Source organism: Protopterus annectens, chromosome 5.part0 (assembly GCF_019279795.1).
Source record: "Protopterus annectens isolate FY-2018-M chromosome 5.part0, PAN1.0, whole genome shotgun sequence".
NCBI lineage: Eukaryota > Metazoa > Chordata > Ceratodontiformes > Protopteridae > Protopterus > Protopterus annectens.
In genome coordinates, this window is record NC_056735.1 from 1,618,460,974 (window position 1) to 1,618,476,683 (window position 15,710).

Consider the following 15,710-nt stretch of genomic DNA (forward strand, 5'->3'; position numbering starts at 1 on the left):
GTCAGGCGGTCAAGCAGTCGGCCAGAGTTCCAAGGTCTTGGTCTGGCGTCGGTTGCTGTCGCTTCTTCCCTAACGTCAGTGCGCCAGGGGTATATAATATGCATCCAACGCCATTTTCTTCAGTCTTTCTTGCCGCACGGTGCCCGAAGCAGAAGCAGTTCACAAGTGCCGGTCGGCCGACTCCTGAGATTTTTGAAGTCGAAATTCAGATCCGAAGTCTTCAATAAAGCTAAGTACCCCGTTGGGGAAACCTTTTTCTTGCATCAGACCGATGTCAGAAAAAGTTAATAATTGTATTTCTTGTGGGAAGCAAATACCTCATAAGGACTTCCACTCTTACTGTAGTCCATGCGTAGGCCCTGATCACGACGTCACTAGTTGTCGGTTTTGTGCTAGATTTAACAAATGCACTATAAAAAGGCGTTTTGATTTTGCTTTACACTACTTTGGTCGAAGGTTCAGTTATACCATGCCGTCGGATCAGCCGATGACCTCAATACCGAAAAAACGCAAATACAAGGATAAAGACAGGCATATGAGGTCCAAAACCGAAGACGAAACCTCTTCTAGGCCAGTCGCCGGTTCGCCGGTTCTCAGTGAGGCGCTTTCGCAGCCCCTGACACCTGCTACCTCAGAGCCACAGGCCGCTTCCGACTCCCACGTGGAGACATCTAGGCCTCTGGAAACTCAAGGTATTGGGCCTACGGAAACTAACCCTCAGATGGGTCCGGAGCCATTGAGCAGGCATCGGCTTCTGAGGGTGTTTTCAGACCTTCACAATTTACCATTAAAACAACAGCCAAGACAAAGGTACCATTAAAGACAAAGAAACAAGTACAGCATTCTGGACAGTCCTCCATGCCTAAAAAACAGATGCTTAAATTGGCCGAAGACCTCCTTACTCTAATCAGGGGTTCCCATCCCCCTCCTGAGAAAAGGCCTAGACAGGATACAGACTATGACTCCTCTGATCAGGTTTCCATTTCCTCTGATTCCTCTTCAGACCAGGGATACTCTCTACCCCCCCCATGAGGACTCTGATGCTGAGGAATCTATCCCTTCAGCCTCTCCTCCTGAGGATTATTCTTTCGGGGAAACTTTACATACCATGAGGGAGCATTTCCATTGGGAAAGTCAGGATTACTCAGAATCCAAGAAAAGCCTCAGGGATTTTTTCTTATTGCCTCAGCACAGGCCCCTCGCTATTCCGCCTGTGCTAGATATTGTGGATGATGTGTTCTCTGAATCCAGCTTATCTCCTGACTCTTTGCCCCCTGCTCCAGCCAAGCCAAATAGGTATTATACAGTCCCTGACTCTCACAAGTATCTTTACAAAAACCCTTCTGCTGATCCAGAAACTATTTCCCAGGGTCCAAAAGGGGTTAAGGCTTCCATTGCAAAAAATCCAGTACCCTCTGACAGAGATTTCAGAGCTTTGGATAGATGGGGGAAGAAAGTATACACTTCTGCAACTTTAGCAGTAAGAGCTTTAAATTGCCAGTTTCACATGCTTAAGTACCAACAATATTTAATGGCTCAGTTAAAACAGAAAATGCTTGCAAGCTCAGAAGCTCCTGATTGTAAAGAAATGCAGGATTTATTGCATGCAGTTGAACTGGTGGGAAAACATACTCTGCAATGTGGTTTTGATTCTTTAGAGGCCTCTTGTAGAGCCGCAGTTACAGGTTCTGTTATTTGAAGACATGCTTGGTTAAAAGAACAGAGTTTACCTAATCATGTTAAGGTAAAATTATTGGATGCTCCTTTACAGCATGATACCTTGTTTGGTGTTAAGGCAGAAGAGGTGTTAAAGAAAATGGAGGATAAAGCTAAATCTATGCAAACAGTCAAGGATTTCTTACAGGTACAGCCACCTCGGTTTAGCAGAAATTGGCCAACAAAGAATTGGTCCTTTCCAGTGTCAGACAGGCCACAGAGAGGCAGATACAGACGCCCAAGAGGCAGATCTCAACCCCAAGGCTCAAACAGACAACGACAGTGGGGAACCTCAACCCCTAAAGGAGGTGAGGACAAGTCTCAACCTTACAGGAAACAGTCACAATAATGACTTTCCTCTGCGTACGCCAAGCACGTCCCTTTTGGAAGCCCCCTTACGGGGAAAACTAGCACTTTTTTCTCAAAACTGGCAAACAAGCACCCAAGACAAATGGGTCCTGAATATTGTGTCTCAAAGTTACAGATTCCACTTTCATACTTTACCAAAGATAAAAGGAATGCCAGACCTGCCACAAAATCAATGGGCAGAGGCACCAAAACAAATTTCAGCCCTCATGGACATGAGAGCTATACAAAAAGTACCACAACAGGAACAAGGACAAGGATTTTACTCAAGACTCTTCCTGGTCCCCAGAAAGAACAAAGCCTGGAGGCCCATACTGGACCTTTCAATTCTGAATACTTACCTGGATATTCTGAAATTCAAAATGTTGACATTACAGCAGCTTCTACCCATGCTGGGCAAGAAGGCTTGGCTTGTTACTCTGGACCTCAAAAGAGGCATACCTGCATGTCCCTATCAGACAAAATTGCAGAAGATACCTCAGATTCAAAGCTGGTACAATGCACTGCCAATTCTCTGCACTGCCCTTTGGCTTATCTACTGCACCCAGGGTCTTCACAAAGTGCCTGGCACCAGTAATTGCATTTTGCAGACAAAAAGGAATTCAAATATATCCATACCTGGACAAGCAGAGACAAAGGACATTCTTCTGCAGCATCTGGCGTTTGTGAAAAAGTTGCTAATTTATCTAGGGTACACAGTAAACGAAAAGAAATCAAAACTAGTGCCCTCACAACAGATTACATTCCTGGGTGCCAGCTTAAATACAACGGCCCAGATGGCTTACCTCACAAACAACTTCAGCTAACTCAATATTTTCTATTACTGGCAAAAAAGTCCCATCTCCCTGCAAGAAAAATTCTGCAGGCCTTGGGATTCATGTCACTCTGCATACTACTAATACCATATGTCAGACTGCATATGAGGAAATTACAGTGGTACCTAAAAAGTGTTTGGACTCAACACTCTCACAGTTTAGAAGCAGTAATTCCAATGATTCCCTGCCTACAACAGGAGTTTCAATGGTGGGCACAGGCATGTCACCTAAACAAGGGTCAGCCTTTACCCAACCCACAGCCAGGCAAACTCTAACAACAGATGCTTCGGATTACATCTGGGGAGCACACATGGCAGGAAAATGCATTCAGGGCAAGTGGACCACAGACCAGATGCATCTTCACATCAATCAAAAAGAGATGTTGGCTGTTCAAAATGCCCTAACAGCTTTCAAGGACCTTCTACATCCAGGACAACTATTACTAAAGACAGACAACACCACAGTATTGTGGTACATAAACAAGCAAGGGGGCACTCATTCTTATCCCCTATGCAGGCAGGCCATGACCTTGTGGAACACAGCTCTAACGTAACAAGTTCACCTGCAAGCAAAATTCCTGCCAGGAAAGAAAAATACTCTGGCAGACGACTTAAGCAGAAATATCATGGACCCTCATGAATGGAAATTGAATCCACAAATCTTCAGCATGATAACACAAAAATGGGGATGCCCAGACATAGATCTTTTTGCCTCCCCACTGAATTGCCAACTACAAAAATTCTGCACAAGGACTTATCACAAACAAGCATGGAAAGTGGATGCTCTTCTGTTCAGCTGGAAAAACCTAAAAGTCTATGCCTTCCCACCACTGCCTCTCCTTTCAAAGGTACTCCTAAAAGCCAGACAAGAAAAACCACAGATGACCCTGATTGCTCCAGACTGGCCACGCCAGCACTGGTACCCAATCTTAAGGAACTTGGCTCAGGGCCCACCATGAATTTTGCCCCAAATTCCACACCTTCTGACTCAACAAAACAGTCAGATCCTGCACGGTCAGCTCAAAACCCTAAACCTGGCTGCATGGCAGATACTTTAGTCAAACAGGCAATACCTCTCTCTAAAGCTGTTATGGATGTCATTTTGGAGGCCAGGAGGCCTAGCACCAGGAAAGCTTACTCAGAAAAATGGAAGAGATTCTGCGCCTGGAACCAGGCTCACAGCCTTGACCCTCTTGTTCCAAACATTCCTCAGATTTTACAATACTTAACTGAGATGCTGGACAGAGACCTATCCTTTTCATCAATTAAGATCCACGCCTCTGCCATTTCTGTACATTACAACACGGATCCTCCTTTATTCTCTCATCCCCTGCTAAAGCAGCATTTCAGAGGGGCTAAAAACATAAGACTGCCCCGGAGAGCACCAACACCAACTTGGGACCTCAATTTAGTTTTGGAAAAACTGACCCTATCACCTTTTGAGCCAGCCAATACAGCCGATCTAAAATTTTTATCATGGAAAACAGCTCTGCTCCTGGCAGTAACTTCAGCACGAAGAGTCTCAGAGCTACAGGCATTAATGGCAGTGGAACCTTTTATAATTTCTCATCAGGACAGGGTATCTTTAAGGACAAACCCTACCTTCATGCCAAAGGTGGTATCTAGTGTGGCTCTTAATCAAACCATCCATTTGCCAACTTTTTATCCAAACCCCCAAAATAAAGGGGAGAAACTTCTGCATTCTTTGGACATACACAGACAGCTACGCTTCTACTTGGACAAAACAAAAGCTTTCAGGAAAACTGAACAACTGTTTGTAGCATATGCTGCAGGATCACAAAGCTATCTCAAAGCAGACTATATCCAAATGGATAGGACACTGTATTCGGTACTGCTACACACAGCATGGAAAATCAGTCCCTAATAACATTAGGCCTCATTCCACCAGGGCAACAGCCACTTCAACAGCCTTCCTCAGAGGAGTACCTACCAAGGAAATTTTGGAGGCTGCAACTTGGAGTTCAGTGCACACCTTCACCAAGCATTATTACCTGCCTCTTTACTCTAAATCCAGAGCAGGATTTGCCACTGCAGTTCTGCAGGGCCTCCTAGCCAATCCTAACTCTTTATAGACCAGCCACCCAACCTTAGCTTTGGGATTCAACCCAAGTGTGATGATTGCAGCAGTGTAACACGATGAACATAGTACAGTTTTGTACCTACCATAAATGTAGATGTTCGAGTGTTCACACTGCTGCAGTCCAGGTTGCCCTCCCTCCCTCCATCCCCTCTGAACTAGCTAAACCTATCTCTACATTTCTATCCTATACAACCTTTGGGGTGTATTTGCTGGTAACTGAAGGTATTGTTTTTATTTTATATGCTTATTTTTGATTAGCAGTATGTATTGCCTACCTACTTGGGGGCACCTGATATCTGAAGAAAATGGCGTTGGATGCATATTATATACCCCTGGCGCACTGACGTCAGGGAAGAAGCGACAGCAACCGACGCTGGACCAAGACTTTGGAACTCTGGCCGACTGCTGGACCGCCTGACGGCAGGATAACCCAAGTGTGATGACTGCAGCAGTGTGAACACTCGAACATCTACATTTATGGTAGGTGCAAAACTGTTCTTTCTGTCTGGTGAGTGGGGTATCTATGAGCCGTATCATGGAGTCCCTTATGAGCTTTGCACTTGGGGCTCCATTGGGTGTAGATGTATATGTGGTGTTTGATGTTTCTTTTGGTGAGTGCTTTAGAGATTGCGGAGGATGGACACTGTAGTTTATAGGATTAGGAGGTCTTTGAGGTTTGGGAAGATTGTTTTTTGCATGTGTGTGGTGGACACTGTGTTTGGTGGACACTGTGTGCATGTATGTGTTCTTGACAACCTTGTATGTGTGAAAGATTTTTGTCTCAAGTGAAATTGTATACGTACATCTATTACATACTGTGTTTGTGTCTTTAAGGATTAAATGATTGCCTGCAAATATGAGACAATTGCTATATTGTCTCAGTATGCCAATGTCTACCAAACTGGCTTCAGAGACATTTGAAAATAGTATATCCATGTTGTCCAAATGCATATTTTCGGTGGGCTACTGTATGCCATTGACTGGGTTATACAGAGTTCTCCTTGGGTGGTCCCTGGGGACGGCATTAGACTAGGTTAGATTGTACTAAGATTTGATAGTAGTGCTCTTGTAGTAAGGGAGAGTTATTCAAGTGCAATATTGGTTTGCTGGGTGGCCACTTAGTATTATGGATATATGGAAACAGTGAGTGGGAAAGTACTTCAGTAGGTTACATAACCAACAATAGCAATGAAAGTGCAGAGGGAGGGACTTTGGAAGTCCAGTTACGCTAAGGGGAGGAAGTCAGAGACAAAGCCTTTTAAAACCACAAGAAGACCTGGGCAGTAGGGTTGAGGTAAATTCAGATTGGAGCTCTAGTCTTTTGTTTAGAATTTCAGAAACTTTTAGCCAAGACCGGAATAGCTGGTCAAGAGGAGAAGGTCAACACTTGCACCACACCACATGGAACACATAGATCTCCAGAACACACACCAGCACTGCCTTCACATAAAAACACATAACGCACATCCACCTTTGTGGAGACTCTCAATAAAAATCTACCCAAACAGCAGAGACTTCTAAGGCAGAAACACACTCACCACAACAACACTAATTACAAGACACATAACTTTCCTAAACAGTGTGCCACTGAACCAAAGCCCCTAAGGCAAAACAGCATGCCCAACACACTAGTCATAGGTGACTCCTTAGTGAGGCACACCGATGTCCCATTCGCTAGGTTGAATAAGGAGAAAGTAACAGTCAGCTGTCTGCTAGGTGCTAGGATCCGCCACATAGCTCACGCACTCAGGTCCCACAACAACAGGTACAAATATGGCTCTGTCATTGTACATGTGGACATGAATGGCCTGAGATGTACCTCCCTGGACTACATGAAAAGAGACATGGAGGAGCTCTCAGATTATGTAGCCCAGGCGGGTATGACCCTAGCCCTGAGCAGCATCCTACCATCACCCAAAATGATACCACAGTACAAGCAGAAAATGATTGATTTCAACTATTGGCTAAGTTTTGGGTGTCATTCTAAGGGGATCCATATTCTGTCTGTCTGGGATGACATGACTGAGGGACCTTGATGCTTTGCCAGAGATGGCCTGCATCTGTCACCCCTAAGCTTCCGGATACTGGCCAAGACTTTTGCCACCCCCTTTAGTGCCTTTTTTAGGTGGTGTTCCAAAGACCAAATTACCACCGTAACAGCTACAAACAAATGCAGTCTGAGGGTCATGCTGCTCAATGCCAGAAGTCTAAATCTCAAAATGCACTCACTTGAAGCACTCCTTAAAATGGAGCACATCGACATTTGTGCCGTAACAGAGACCTGGTTCAAGGTAGCAGAAGGCACCCTTGCACTACCAGGCTATAACTCATTCCACACCTTTTGGCCCTAGAACTTGGACCGAAGCTCCAAAGGCAGTGGTGTTTCCATATTCATAAAGGATGCGCAGACCTCCAGACTGGTAGCCCAACATAATGCATCTGAGATGCTTCAGGTGCAAAGTAAAGTGGAAGGTGCTGCGAAATAACACAAAGAACCAAAATACAGCACCAAGACGGTAACACTGGTACCTGGAATGTTTAAACTGTTTCTTTATTATTAAAAAAAATTCTCAACTCAAAATATTTCATTGTGTTTAGCGCTTTCATCAACACGAGTTGACTTCATCAGAACAATAAGGACAATAAGATTTAAACTGCTGGCATTGTGTAGCATAACCCTCATTTTTTTATTTGTGCTGTTTACGGAGGTGGGTTTGAATTTTGAGCCTTGCCTAAAAAAGGCACTATGGGGGCAGCAAGAGTCTTGGATAGTATTCAAAAGCCAAGGGATGACAGGTGCAAAGCCGTCTCTTGTGAAGCAACGTGGTTTGTCGAGTATGTCATCCCAGGCTGGCAGACACTGGATCCCCTTTGAATGACACCAGAAGCTTAGCCAATTGTTGAAATTGATAATTTTTTCTTTATACTGAGGTATCATTCTTGGTGAGGGCAGGATGCTACTCAGGGTCAGGGTCATACCTGCCTGGGCTACATGATCAGAGAGCTCTTCCATGTCTCTTTTCATGTAGTCCAGGGAGGTACGTCTCAGGTCATTCACACCAGCATAAACAATGACAGAGTCATATTTGCACTTGTTCTGGAGTGACCTGAGTGCTTGTGTTATGTGGCGGATTCTGGCTCCCGACAGGCAGCTAACAGTAACCTTCTCCTTGTCCAGTCTAGTGAGTGGGGCGTCAGTGTGCCTGACTATAGAGTTACCTATTACTAATGTGTTAGGTATGTTATTTTGCCTTAAGGGCTGTGATTGCGCGGCACATTGATTTTGTGTTTTATGTGTTGTCTGGTTTGTGACGGGAGGTGCAAAATTTTTGGGTGTCTGCTTTGGAGCTCTCTGATGCTTTTGCAGGTTTTTATTTAGAGCCTCCGAATATGATTTTGAGTATTTATGTGTATTTTTTGCCAGTGCTGGTTTAGTAGGTCTGTGTGAGGCTGGAGGTGTGGTGCAAGTGTTAACCTTCTCCTCATAACTGACTGTTCCAGTCTTGGGTGGAGAGACCTTAGCCTCCAGTTTGGCTGTATAATTGCATCTCTCACATATGTTAGTGTTTTGTGGTAGGAGGAGAGGGCTGTCTGTGTACATGAGGCAGTTGTAACATTGCCTCAGAATACCCAGGTTCACCAGCTGGACTGGAGAGTACACCTGAAGTTGCCCTTTGGTCATGCCTGAATAGTAGGATGAGCTGCTTAGTCGCTTGGTTGGTGAGGGGTGGATAAAGAGTGTTGGGGTATATTAGTGCTTGCTATTAGGTCTGAGCAAGTGCTGGACTGTAGGATGCTTTTTGAGTGCTTAGGTTGAATGCTAGACTAGTTTCAAGTGAAAAACTGAAGAGGAAGCTTAGTGGAGCCGGGAATAATTTAGCCCTAGCTAACCGGTGCTACCCAGCGCACAAAACCGTGCAAACGAGGTTTTTAAACTACTAACTTCGGGGCTGGAACCACTCCTCCAGGGACAGATGGCTGCTCAAAGTTCCCCTCTCTCACAGGTGAACAGAGAAACTTCCCTCTATCCAAGTAAGGTATGGGCAACTCAGAAACTTGCAACACAGCCCTGAATTCAGCACTAGCCTGAAAACTGGACTATACTAGCTTAGAAAGATGGGAAACAAGAACATTTGTGTTTTTGAAAAGATAAGGCAAAAACAGTAAAAAGTACACTTAAAACAGCTTTAAACGACTACAAGCGATCTGAAAAGGCTATCGTACTTTAGTGTGTAGCCTACAACAGTTACACAATTTATTTAAAAAAAAACTAATTTTTAAAAGTGCAGGCAGTCAAATAAGTACAATATGTGAAAAAAAACAAGTTTTTAAATCACAATAAGCGCTGGAAAATCAGCATTTAGGCGGAAAACAGTTAAGTACAGCAAGAAAATACAGAAAACTGATAATCACTCCAAAGTCTCTCTTTTAAGCTAGAAGGCTTATATCAGTTTAAGGCTTTCTAGTGCTTTCCAGTAGATTGGTTACAGGAAAGATGGGAAACAAACGCAGATGTGGTCTTTTAAACCAGAAAGTTGAAAGAGATGGACAACTTCCCGAATGATCAATAAACTACAATTCCTGGGCCAAGAACCACTCCTCTTGTGGTAGACAGGCTACCTAGTACTTACCACTCCCACTGATAAGCTAGAAGACTCCACTCCAACACAAAGGCTTGGGGGGCTCAGAAGCTTACAAACAGTCCTGGATACAGCAAATCTGTACCTGGACTAGACTAGTTACGGGAAAGGAGGGGATCAAGCGCAAACACGGACTTTAAAACCAGAAAGTTGAGAGATGGAAAAACTGCCCGAACTGCCAGTAAACTACAATTTCAGGGTCAGAACCACTCCTCTTGTGGTAGATATTCTCCCTGATGCTTACCACTCCCACTGATAAGCTAGAAGGCTTCCCTCCAACACAGAAAGACTTGGGGAGGCTCAGAAGCTTACTAAGAGTCCTGGATACAGCAAATCTGTACCTGGACTAGACTAGTTACAGGAAAAGTGGGGAACAAGCGCAAACGCAGGCTTTTAAGCCAGCAAGTTGAAAGAGATGAAAACTGCCTAAACGGCCAATAAACTACAATTTATGGGCCAAAACCCACTCTTCCCGTAGTAGATAGGCTGTCTAATGCTTACCACTCCCACTGATAAGCTAGAAGGCTTTCCTCCAACACAGAAAGGCTTGGGGGGCTCAGAAGCTTACAAAGAGTCCTGGATACAGTAAATTTGTACCTGGACTAGACTAGTAACAGGAAAGGCAGGAAACAAGCGCAAACACAGGGTTTTGAATCAGAAGGTTGAAAGAGATGGAAGAGCTTCCCAAACGGCTAATACACTACAATTTCTGGACCAGAAACCTCTCCTCCTGTGGTAGATAGGCTACCTAGTGCTTCCCACTCCCACTGATAAGCTAGAAGGCTTCCCTCCAACACAGAAAAGCTTGGGGGGCTCAGGAGCTTACAAACAGTCCTGGATACAGCAAGTCTGAGTCTGAACTAGACAAGTTACAGGAAAGGCAGGAAACAAGCTACGATTTTTTTTTTTACAGAAAAGCAGCTAAAACAGCAGTAAATACAATTCAAATGCAGTGCAGGCTAGCACACGTGCATCAATATTACAGCAAATACAGTGTAATTAAATGCAATTAAATTAACAAATGATTAAAAAACAAGTGCAGAAGGCATTAAATTAGAAGACTACTAACAAGCAGTAATAAGTGCAGAGTAAGAACAACTGAATAGATAGCACGCAGAACAGCAACTAAGACAGTTACAGTAAGAGCAGTTGAATATATATATATATATATATATATATATATATATATATATATATATATATATACATACACACACATATATATATATGCATATATATATATATATATATATATATATATATTTTTTTTTTTTTTTTTTTTTTTTTTTTTTGAAGGAGGGAACACAGCAGGATTAAGAGGCTACAGTGGTTGTCGTTCTCAAATGCTCTCTTTGTACACAGTAGGAGTGCCTGAAATCAGAATATGATCTCACTGCACTCATTTGAGTGAGCAAATGAGATGGGCCCAGAATGAGTATCCAAATACAAACTTACAAGAGGGGAGGGCAGTTTCAAAGCCACCAAGATTAACACCAAGACAAGAACAGGGAGGGTGGGTAGGAGAAACACGGTGGAGACAACAAGAGACAGAAACAATACAGCATCACTGTAAATGATAGGCAAGTGTATAAATACAGCACAGTGCAAATTAAGTTACAAAAAGTGTACTTATCAGTTTGGAATAGATTCCAACTCTGTAGCTCACAGCAAATCTATCAGCTTTCCAGTAGTTCACAGAAATGCAGTCTGTAATGGAATTACAGCAATGGAAATACACCTCAGGCAATGACTAACAGCCAGGATCTTTGATAGAGAACTACTGGAGACATTATTACAAAGTTTGAAGAGAGAGACGTAAGCTGATGAATCTTTCAGCCCTGCTCTTCTAAGTTGTCAAAGGATTTAATACTCCCTCTGCAACTTTCCTGAAAAAGCAAAATAAGCAGTCCCAGCAAGCAATAGCAAAAGCAATAACAGGGAAATTCCAAAAAGAAAACAGGACCACCCCAGAACAAAGGACAAGTATAGTAAGCCTGAATGACTTCCCTCCCCCCTCACATCATGGCAGTCCATTAATCTTTCCAGAAAGTCTCAGCCTCCATTTCTGTCTTTGTTAACAGTTTCAGACAGATGGGTTCTGAGAGTAATCCATCAAGGTTACAGATGGCACTGGGAGTCTACTTTACCTTTTCGGGTGATTCTCCCTCACCCACCATCTAGACTTTTTTTCTGTCTCCTGTCTTTTAGCATACACTTGTTTAGGAGGTGATAGCTGTCCCTCATCATTAGATAGGGGAGTAGTTTTATTAGAGGATGTTTCTAGTGACAAAGAAAGAAGATTACTGGAGACCCTTTCTCTTATAAATGCTGTCATCTCTCTTAATCATCTGTGGCCCCCAGGACCTCTCCAAGTGTTTACAAACATCAAAGTGATGTGATACATAAACAAGTAAGGGGAAATCCATATGTAGCTTTTCAGCATAACCCCACTGTACAGGCATCTTCCATACCATAATAGCAAACTTGTGTGGCACACAAGCTAAACGGGACCAGGACAGACGCTCATGAACTGAAATTGAGTTAGAGGGTCTTCCAAAAATTGATCCAGCTGCAAGGAACATCTCATGTAGATTTGTTTGCCTTTGCTAATAAGAATCATTTAGCAAAATTCTGCTCCAGCACTCCTTGCAGGAAGGCCTGGAAGACAGATGCATTTTCTTTTTCTTAGATAGGACTGTTTCTATATGCTTTTCCACCCTTTCCAGTAATATCAAGGGTCATTCTGAAGATTCAGAAGGACACCCCCAAAGATCATTCTGGTAACTCCCTTCAGGCCCAGATAATAGTGGCTCTTCCTTCTTTTGGAAAAGGCCAGAGGCAATTACCACAAGCTTCCTCACAGACTGGATTTACTCATACAGTAACAGAGGTGTCTGATACAGTCCAACTCCAAACAACTACAACTGACTCCCTGGATGGTAGAATTTCTACACCTTTTAGGCACCTTTTTTATAAGGACGTGCAACAGGTATTAATGGAGGCAATAAAGCCTGTCACTAGAAAGTTATACATTAGTAAATAAATTTTTTTTTTAGTTGATGCCAAGAAAGGCACCAGCACCCATTCACTGCTAGTATTTCCCTGGTTTTACATGATTTGTGAGTTGCTATCCAATAGCCTGTCTTATTTCTCAAGCAATGTTCATTTGTTAGCCATTTCAGTATGTCTTCCCATGGATTTTCCTCTTTCAATGCCGTCTCATTTGAAAATGTTTTTGAAAGAGGTGTTTCATGTGAAGCCTCCTAGAAAACAGGTGGCTTCTCCTTGGGATCTTAATTTTGTGTTAGGAAAACTAACTGTTGCTCCATTTGAACCAGCTTATCAGGGTAGTTTGATATTCTCGGCAAGGAAAAACAGTTTGACTGATTTCTCTGACCTCTGCAAGGAGAGTGTCTAAGTTGCAGTCTCGCATGGCAGGTCAACCTTATCTCATTTTCCATAAAGATTGGGCTACCCTAATCCTTTATTTATCTTTAAACCAATTTTACCAGAGTTTACTTTAAGCCAAGCTATCCATCCCCCTGTCTTTCCAGAAGCTAAAGATGAGTGAGAAAGGATACTCTATACCTTGGATGCCCACAGACAACACTGGTATTATCTTGACAGAACAGATTTTTTCAGAACTTCTGATCAGTTAATTTCTTGTGAAATTAAGAAAAAAGGAAAACCCATGTCTAAACAGACCATTTCAAAAGGGTCATCTCATGCTATTACCCTTTGTTACACCCACCACAACAAATCGATTCCAGGCAGAGGCAAGAGTCTTTTTACCAGACCCTTGGCTTTAGCTGTGGCTTTTTGAAAAGGATTGGATTCTAGAAGTATTATAGAAGCAGCACCTTGGTCCTCTGTGCAGCCTTTAGCAATGCACAATGAACTTGATTGCTTCACCTAGTCTAGGACAGGCTTTGCTAAGACCACTCTCCAGGGGCTCCTAGACCCTCATTCTTCTTCTTCCCAATTATATTAAGCTGTGGTCATCTTCCAATATAGGTTAGGCTACTGCAGCAGTGATCCATATAAAGGATATAGTACAGTTGTGTAAGTAAACGTGCCATATTGTTTAAGAAACAAGGCCTTTTTCTTTCATGTAAGCTGTTTTATGATATTCCTTTAGAATTATACACCCTCAAACTATAAGATGACTTTGTTGTGAAGAATAAGAGCTCACATATGTATTGTGGCTTACACGTGGATTAGTTATATACCTTGTTCATAGTTAGGAATGTTTTATTTTTTTATTTATTTTTTTAAGGACAGTATTGCCTTTCAGGTTGCACGATTGCTGTTTTTGCTTGCCACAAGTTTTTCATTAGTTTCCCTGATTGAAAAATACTAACACTTCTTACTCTGTTGTAATAGAAACTGTTAATAAATAAGGTTATCAAAAAATTGCAGAAAAACAAGAATGTGGTTTAGATAATTGGTTCAACCAACAACTGAACAAGAATAAAACAAAAACAAAATAGGATGAACCAGACCACAGCAGGCAGCAGATAATGTGCAGTGTGTTTGTTTCTAAATGTTACTGCCTAGATGACCATTTTTAAACTGATTATAGATATGCTTTTGTATATGTCCTTATGCAAGGATTGCATTTATTACTCCATGTAATTGAACAAATGATTGTATTGGTTGTTTTTAGTTTAAAAGTAAGGCATTGCATTTTTTGTGTATCTGATGAAGCAGCTGGATGTGCTGCGAAAGCACTTACCATTAAATGGAATTATTTTTTGTCAGCTGTCTGGTCTGGTTCATCCTCTTTTGTTTTCGCTTTATCAAAAAAATTCATCCTCTTTTGTTTTTGCTTTATCAAAAAAATTATTTTTTGGATTTTGTCACTAACAGGCAGCAATTACTCGGTAACACTGGTGTGGTAATAGGTAAAATGGGTTTCTTTCACTGCTTAGTTTCTTAAAGCTACAGAGAAATTCATATAAATAAGATATGAATCAATGTAATTTGTATTATTTGGTTTTGTTGCTATTTTAAAATAGAAGTAGATGTGTTTAGCAATGTATCTTGAGTATGCAGATGCTCTTACTATAACAAAACGGTAAGTATTAATCTTATTTAAATATAATTTTATGTTTCTTTTATACTCTGTGAAAATGTAACAGGATGACTTGAAATGTTTCATGTAGCTAAGCCTGATTCAATGTCCTTTTTACTAAAGTTCTTCATTCACTAACTCATTCATTCTCTGATAACCCACCTAGTCGAGTGCAGGGTCACAAGGAAGCTGGAGCCTTTCCTGTCACTTAGTGAGCACACTATTTTGAATAAGCCTGAATGGAAGGCCAGCCCATCATGTGGCATACACATGCACTTACAAATGGTTTGCTTGCCTACAGGCAGTTTGGAGCATCACCAGTTCACATATGGCACCGCATTTGGGGAGTGGAAAGAAACATGATCAGCTGGAGAAAAAAAGAACGGGAGGGATGTGCAAACTTGCACGATGGAATAGTATTGCTTCAAGGTCCTGAGCCCATAAAGCTGTAAACCATTACACACCAGATTGTGTAGTATAAAACTTCCATTTAAAAATCAAGTGCCATAATAGAAAGAATGCAAGCAGTTTACATCATACCACCATGAGCTGTCATATGGTGCATCAGGTTACCACCGTTCTTGCAAAGATTTTTGTTATAGTACTTGTGCTGCTTTTATTAACTGGTCTTATCGGATAGCTTGACTTCTGGGTTAAACAGATATGACATCTAAACAGCACTACCATCTGAAGAATGCATTATCCCATCATTTCCTGGTGCTTTTTTTTTTTTTTTTTTGCCAATGTTTTTTCAAAATTTCTAGCAAATACTAGCTATTTGTTGGTCACGTGTTTGTATAATATAATTATTTGTTTACAAAAAATATTTTTTTTATTAATTAGAGCAATACGGTTCAGAGGATTCCAGCAACAAGATAGCCACGAGCTTCTCCGTTACTTACTAGATGGTATGAGAACAGAAGAGATTAAGGTGAGAATATGTATTGTATTAGTCATGATTTAAAAATGTATTTAATCAATGAAAAAATGTGTCCCTTC

The 15,710-nt window shown here is 42.0% G+C and overlaps 1 protein-coding gene across 5 annotated transcripts in view; it reads left to right on the forward strand.

Moving 5' to 3' along the window:
• USP16 (ubiquitin specific peptidase 16) overlaps positions 1-15,710 on the forward strand; it is a 1,120,218-nt gene that overhangs the window by 401,338 nt on the left and 703,170 nt on the right. For all 5 annotated transcript variants that reach the window (XM_044071387.1, XM_044071383.1, XM_044071384.1 and 2 more), the window contains one exon: positions 15,555-15,642. In XM_044071387.1, the coding sequence (XP_043927322.1) occupies positions 15,555-15,642 (88 nt within the window). The remainder of the gene's footprint in view (positions 1-15,554; positions 15,643-15,710) is intronic.